This window comes from Oncorhynchus tshawytscha, unplaced genomic scaffold (assembly GCF_018296145.1).
Source record: "Oncorhynchus tshawytscha isolate Ot180627B unplaced genomic scaffold, Otsh_v2.0 Un_contig_5174_pilon_pilon, whole genome shotgun sequence".
In the NCBI taxonomy this organism is placed as follows: domain Eukaryota; kingdom Metazoa; phylum Chordata; class Actinopteri; order Salmoniformes; family Salmonidae; genus Oncorhynchus; species Oncorhynchus tshawytscha.
This window is the reverse complement of record NW_024608815.1, coordinates 75,426-83,040: the sequence shown is the minus strand read 5'-3', so window position 1 is coordinate 83,040 and position 7,615 is coordinate 75,426. Positions and strand designations below refer to the sequence as shown.

Below are 7,615 nucleotides of genomic sequence, written 5' to 3'. Positions count from 1 at the left end.
AGTATGAAAGATGACTTTCTGTTTCATGGAACTCTACACCAGAGGAGGGGGAGTGGCTTCCTCCTGGACTGGGTTCTCTGTATGTAGAGGGGGAGTGGCTTCCTCCTGGACTGGGTTCTCTGTATGTAGAGGGGGAGTGGCTTCCTCCTGGACTGGGTTCTCTGTATGTAGAGGGGGAGTGGCTTCCTCCTGGACTGGGTTCTCTGTATGTAGAGGGGGAGTGGCTTCCTCCTGGACTGGACTGGGGTTCTCTGTATGTAGAGGGGGAGTGGCTTCCTCCTGGACTGGGTTCTTTGTATGTAGAGGGGAGTGGCTTCCTCCTGGACTGGGTTCTCTGTATGTAGAGGGGGAGTGGCTTCCTCCTGGACTGGGTTCTTTGTATGTAGAGGGGGAGTGGCTTCCTCCTGGACTGGGTTCTCTGTATGTAGAGGGGGAGTGGCTTCCTCCTGGACTGGGTTCTTTGTATGTAGAGGGGGAGTGGCTTCCTCCTGGACTGGGTTCTCTGTATGTAGAGGGGGAGTGGCTTCCTCCTGGACTGGGTTCTTTGTATGTAGAGGGGGAGTGGCTTCCTCCTGGACTGGGTTCTCTGTATGTAGAGGGGGAGTGGCTTCCTCCTGGACTGGGTTCTCTGTATGTAGAGGGGGAGTGGCTTCCTCCTGGACTGGGTTCTTTGTATGTAGAGGGGGAGTGGCTTCCTCCTGGACTGGGTTCTTTGTATGTAGAGGGGAGTGGCTTCCTACTGGACTGGGTTCTCTGTATGTAGAGGGGTGTGGTTTCTTTGAAAGGAAGTGGTTTCTTTGAAAGGAAGTGTGACAGTGTGTTGGGTAGACCCGGCGACCATGTCAGCGTGCACTGTACACCCGGCAGCGTGCACCACCCGTGTCAGCGTGCACTGTACACCCGGCGACCGTGTCAGCGTGCACTGTACACCCGGCGACCGTGCAGCGTGCACTGCGCCCGGCCCGCCACAGGAGTCGCTCATGCGCATTGGCACAAGGACATCCCTGCCGGCCAAACCCTCCCCAAACCCGGACAACGCTGGGCAAAATGTGGACCGCCCCATGGGTCTACCGGGTCAACAGAGTTTGGATTCAAACCAGGATCTGTAGTGGCACAGCAGTAAGATACAGTGCCTTAGGACACCGACCACTAGGAGGCCTGTCATGGAGATTCTAACCAATAGGGAGAGAGACAAGATTATTCAAACAGCAACTTTATTATCAGATTATCAAATCTGGATCAGTTGACCATCACTCAACAGTGCAGAGTCTAAAGTTCAACAAACAGGGTGGAGTCTCATCTTTTCTAGAAAAGTACAACCTCTGTCTACATGACAGGTAGCAGCTGTGTGAAGACATGGGTGGAGGCATAGAGTGCAGACAGTGATAACCACCAGTTTCATGACTCTTTTCTGATGATATTTAGGTGCTGCTGCTCCAGCTAGTTTCTGTTCTCTGGCATGTCTGCACCCAGCTGGGTCCTTTGCAGATACCAAAAAACAGGACATGTCACTCAGTGGTCACACCCAAACAGCACTTGGCCGCATTCCTGAGGTACACAAAGGCAGTTTGTTTCAGTAGAAACTTACTAGCTAATAACTATGCATCATTCTCTGAGTAGAAAACAGATTGACAGAGGAGACATACAGGTAGTGGGTTAGTGTGGGTTACTGATCCTAGACAGAGGAGGCATACAGGTAGTGGGTTACTGATCCTAGACAAAGGAGACATAGAGGTAGTGGGTTAGTGTGGGTTACTGATCCTAGACAGAGGAGACATACAGGTAGTGGGTTAGTGTGGGTTACTGATCCTAGACAGAGGAGACATACAGGTAGTGGGTTACTGATCCTAGACAGAGGAGACCTACAGGTAGTGGGTTAGTGTGGGTTACTGATCCTAGACAGAGGAGACATACAGGTAGTGGGTTAGTGTGGGTTACTGATCCTAGACAGAGGAGACATACAGGTAGTGGGTTAGTGTGGGTTACTGATCCTAGACAGAGGAGACATACAGGTAGTGGGTTAGTGTGGGTTACTGATCCTAGACAGAGGGGGTCTATAGGTAGTGGGTTAGTGTGGGTTACTGATCCTAGACAGAGGAGACATACAGGTAGTGGGTTAGTGTGGGTTACTGATCCTAGACAGAGGAGACATACAGGTAGTGGGTTACTGATCCTAGACAGAGGATACCTACAGGTAGTGGGTTAGTGTGGGTTACTGATCCTAGACAGAGGAGACATACAGGTAGTTAGTGTGGGTTACTGATCCTAGACAGAGGAGTAGTGGGTTAGTGGGTTACTGATCCTAGACAGAGGAGACATACAGGTAGTGGGTTAGTGTGGGTTACTGATCCTAGACAGAGGAGACATACAGGTAGTGGGTTAGTGTGGGTTACTGATCCTAGACAGAGGAGACATACAGGTAGTGGGTTAGTGTGGGTTACTGATCCTAGACAGAGGAGACATACAGGTAGTGGGTTAGTGTGGGTTACTGATCCTAGACAGAGGAGACATACAGGTAGTGGGTTAGTGTGGGTTACTGATCCTAGACAGAGGAGACATACAGGTAGTGGGTTAGTGTGGGTTACTGATCCTAGACAGAGGAGACATACAGGTAGTGGGTTAGTGTGGGTTACTGATCCTAGACAGAGGAGACATACAGGTAGTGGGTTAGTGTGGGTTACTGATCCTAGACAGAGGAGACATACAGGTAGTGGGTTAGTGTGGGTTACTGATCCTAGACAGAGGAGTCTACAGGTAGTGGGTTAGTGTGGGTTACTGATCCTAGACAGAGGAGACATACAGGTAGTGGGTTAGTGTGGGTTACTGATCCTAGACAGAGGAGACATAGACAGACAGAGGAGACATACAGGTAGTGGGTTAGTGTGGGTTACTGATCCTAGACAGAGGAGACATACAGGTAGTGGGTTAGTTGATCCTAGACAGAGGAGACATTACTGATCCTAGACAGAGGAGACATACAGGTAGTGGGTTAGTGTACTGATCCTAGACAGAGGAGACCTACAGGTAGTGGGTTAGTGTGGGTTACTGATCCTAGACAGAGGAGACATACAGGTAGTGGGTTAGTGGGGTTACTGATCCTAGACAGAGGAGACATACAGGTAGTGGGTTAGTGTGGGTTACTGATCCTAGACAGAGAGACAGGTAGGGTAGTGGGTTACTGATCCTAGACAGAGGAGACATACAGGTAGTGGGTTAGTGTGGGTTACTGATCCTAGACAGAGGGGGTCTACAGGTAGTGGGTTAGTGTGGGTTACTGATCCTAGACAGAGGAGACATACAGGTAGTGGGTTAGTGTGGGTTACTGATCCTAGACAGAGGAGACATACAGGTAGTGGGTTAGTGTGGGTTACTGATCCTAGACAGAGGAGACATACAGGTAGTGGGTTAGTGTGGGTTACTGATCCTAGACAGAGGAGACATACAGGTAGTGGGTTAGTGTGGGTTACTGATCCTAGACAGAGGAGACATACAGGTAGTGGGTTAGTGTGGGTTACTGATCCTAGACAGAGACATACAGGTAGTGGGTTAGTGGGGTTAGATGACAGAGGAGTTACAGGTAGTGGGAGGAGACATACAGGTAGTGGGTTAGTGTGGGTTACTGATCCTAGACAGAGGAGACATACAGGTAGTGGGTTAGTGTGGGTTACTGATCCTAGACAGAGGAGACATTAGACAGAGGAGACATACAGGTAGTGGGTTACTGATCCTAGACAGAGGAGACATACAGGTAGTGGGTTAGTGTGGGTTACTGATCCTAGACAGAGGAGACATACAGGTAGTGGGTTAGTGTGGGTTACTGATCCTAGACAGAGGAGACATACAGGTAGTGGGTTAGTGTGGGTTACTGATCCTAGACAGAGGGGGTCTACAGGTAGTGGGTTAGTGTGGGTTACTGATCCTAGACAGAGGAGACATACAGGTAGTGGGTTAGTGTGGGTTACTGATCCTAGACAGAGGAGACCTACAGGTAGTGGGTTAGTGGGGTTACTGATCCTAGACAGAGGAGACATACAGGTAGTGGGTTAGTGTGGGTGATCCTAGACAGAGGAGACATACAGGTAGTGGGTTAGTGTGGGTTACTGATCCTAGACAGAGGAGACATACAGGTACTGATCCTAGACAGAGGAGACATACAGGTAGTGGGTTAGTGTGGGTTACTGATCCTAGACAGAGGAGACATACAGGTAGTGGGTTAGTGTGGGTTACTGATCCTAGACAGAGGAGACATACAGGTAGTGGTTTAGTGTGGGTTACTGATCCTAGTGTGGGTTACTGATCCTAGACAGAGGAGACATACAGGTAGTGGGTTACTGATCCTAGACAGAGGAGACATACAGGTAGTGGGTTAGTGTGGGTTACTGATCCTAGACAGAGGAGACATACAGGTAGTGGGTTAGTGTGGGTTACTGATCCTAGACAGAGGAGACATACAGGTAGTGGGTTACTGATCCTAGACAGAGGAGACATACAGAGACAGAGGAGACATACAGGTAGTGGGTTACTGATCCTAGACAGAGGAGACATACAGGTAGTGGGTTAGTGTGGGTTACTGATCCTAGACAGAGGAGACATACAGGTAGTGGGTTAGTGTGGGTTACTGATCCTAGACAGAGGAGACATACAGGTAGTGGGTTAGTGTGGGTTACTGATCCTAGACAGAGGGTAGTGGGTTAGTACAGGTAGTGGGTTAGTGTGGGTTACTGATCCTAGACAGAGGAGACATACAGGTAGTGGGTTAGTGTGGGTTACTGATCCTAGACAGAGGAGACTACAGTAGTGGGTTAGTGTGGGTTACTGATCCTAGACAGAGGAGACATACAGGTAGTTAGGCTTACTGATCCTAGACAGAGGAGACATACAGGTAGTGGGTTAGTGTGGGTTACTGATCCTAGACAGAGGAGACATCCTACAGGTAGTGGGTTAGTGTGGGTTACTGATCCTAGACAGAGGAGACAGGTAGTGGGTTAGTGGGTTACTGATCCTAGACAGAGGAGACATACAGGTAGTGGGTTACTGATCCTAGACAGAGGAGACATACAGGTAGTGGGTTAGTGTGGGTTACTGATCCTAGACAGAGGAGACATACAGGTAGTGGGTTAGTGTGGGTTACTGATCCTAGACAGAGGAGACATACAGGTAGTAGGTTAGTGTGTGTTTTTGTGGTGCAGTGTGAGTTGACTACAGAAATGATCCTAGGTGTCTGTAGCCTGGTCATAGATTTGTGTCCTTGCCAACTCTATTGATGTCATTGTCAAGCCAAACATTTGGCATCACCATGAGTGACAAGGAGTTGGCATGATGACACAAATAGACTGTGACTCAGGCTAAGGTCTGCAGCAGTGAGGAATGTGTGTGAGAATGTGGAAGAGCATGTTGTGGTGAGAACAGAACAGTGGAAGTCATCTCTCCTCTTATCTGTGTTACATACCTTCTTGGCCCTCAGGGGAAATATTTCAGGTAAATCATCTCCCCCTCAGTCACATCAATGATTTATCTGATTAACCTCCCCTCTACTATAAATCAGACCACAAGGTGAAACATCTGCCGGTGTGCCCTTTAGCAAGGAACTTAACCCTAATTGCTCCTGTCAGTCTCTGGATAAGAGGGTCTGCTAAATGACTAAATGTAAGTCCCAGTCAGGATGGAAGGTAGAAGATCTGACTGTCTTATGGTAGTTGAAGACTGATCGTCAACTTCAAACATGTTCTCAAAAGGGGGGCTGATCTAATAGTGCTATCATTTAATTTCCCATGGAGCCTTGTGTTAATAAGTAAGTGTGTGTGTGTGTTTGGAGAGGGGATGTTTCAGCCTGCTTGTTGTAGTACAGTACTTTACCACATCTGTGTGTGTGTGTATGTGTGTATCTCTGTGTGTCGTCTCCCCTCATCCATTCCTCACCTGTTTCTGGGTCTGTTGCCATTGCTGAGGCTGCCTCCTACCAGTGTCTCTAGGGAGAGCAGCTCAGCTGCTATCTCCTCTGCCCTCTCTGGCCCCCAGGCATGGCCTGGCACGGGCACCACCTCAACACCCACAGTCACTCCTTCACTGCAGGCTCCTCCTGCCTCTGCCTCTCCACCTAGACCAGCACCCAGAGACCACCACCACCACCTCCCAGCCCGGCCCAACACAGCCAGACCACTGGGGGAAATAAGAACAGAGGACAACATGGTCAATACAACAACAACAACAACAACAACAACAGACCACTGGGGGAAATAAGAACAGAGGACAACATGGTCAATACAACAACAACAACAGACCACTGGGGGAAATAAGAACAGAGGACAACATGGTCAATACAACAACAACAACAACAACAACAACAACAACAACAACAGACCACTGGGGGAAATAAGAACAGAGGACAACATGGTCAATACAACAACAACAACAACAACAGACCACTGGGGGAAATAAGAACAGAGGACAACATGGTCAATACAAACAGAGGACAACAACAACAGACCACTGGGGGAAATAAGAACAGAGGACAACATGGTCAATACAACAACAACAACAACAACAGACCACTGGGGGAAATAAGAACAGAGGACAACATGGTCAATACAACAACAACAACAACAACAACAGACCACTGGGGTAAATAAGAACAGAGGACAACATGGTCAATACAACAACAACAACAACAACAACAGGCCACTGGGGTAAATAAGAACAGAGGACAACATGGTCAATACAACAACAACAACAGACCACTACAGAGACGGACAGAGAAGAAGTCAATAACGGACAGGGTCGTGTTTAGAAGCTCAATACAGAAGAAAACACAGTGAAACAGGAGGTAGAAAACTATCTGAACTTGTTCAATATCAAATGACTGTTTAGTTTTGCAACACATTTCGTTATGGTGTGTGCTCAAATGAACACAACCCAGCTTCAATAGAGACCAGCAATAGAGGACAGCATCAACAGGGTTGAGTTCAGGTGGATGACAATATAGACACTGAAGTTAGTAGTTGGGGCGGCAGGGTAGCCTAGTGGTTAAAGCGTTGGACTAGTAACCGGAAGGTTGCAAGTTCAAACCCCCGAGCTGACAAGGTACAAATCTGTCGTTCTGCCCCTGAACAGGCAGTTAACCCACTGTTCCTAGGCCGTCATTGAAAATAAGAATTTGTTCTTAACTGACTTGCCTCGTTAAATAAAGGTTAAATAAAATAAAGTAGGCTTAACGTAATGAGTAGAGATGATATGATTAATTGATAGACCTACTAGGCAGAGAGACACATTAAGTGGAAAACAACTGTTTACCGCTACTTCTAGGACAGACCAGGGACTGTGATTGGTCTCTGCAGGTTAACAAACTGTTCTTCACCCTGACAGCTCACAGGACTGCAGGCCAGAAGGTTGAGGGTTCTCTGACAGCACACAGGACTGCAGGCCAGAAGGTTGAGGGTTCTCTGACAGCACACAGGGCTGCAGGCCAGAAGGTTGAGGGTTCTCTGACCACACACCTGTCTATATAAGGTCCAGCAGTTGACAGTGCATGTCAGAGCAAAAACCAAGCCATGAGGGAAAAGGAATTGTCCACAGAGCTCCGAGACAGGATTGTGTTAAGGCACAGATCTGGGGAAAG

General features: G+C 48.3%; 1 protein-coding gene across 1 annotated transcript; it reads right to left on the bottom strand.

Annotated features, from left to right (window-relative positions):
- Positions 1 to 23: 23 nt before the first annotated feature.
- On the bottom strand, positions 24 to 7,036 carry LOC121843851 (neurofilament heavy polypeptide-like). The gene is made up of 2 exons (XM_042313718.1): positions 5,920 to 7,036; positions 24 to 753 (listed from the first exon to the last, which is right to left on the bottom strand). Exons 1-2 carry the CDS (start codon positions 6,186 to 6,188, stop codon positions 24 to 26), a joined length of 999 nt encoding a protein of 332 aa, XP_042169652.1. The 5' UTR covers positions 6,189 to 7,036.
- Positions 7,037 to 7,615: the final 579 nt, after the last annotated feature.

Bases quoted from the DNA above. Each gene is read 5' to 3' on its own strand.
- LOC121843851 (XM_042313718.1), bottom strand. From the start codon at position 6,188: ATGTTGTCCTCTGTTCTTATTTCCCCCAGTGGTCTGGCTGTGTTGGGC. The intron at 754-5,919 runs GTGAGGAATGGA...CTCTACATACAG, and splicing joins GGCAACAGACCCAGAAACAG to AGAACCCAGTCCAGTAGGAA.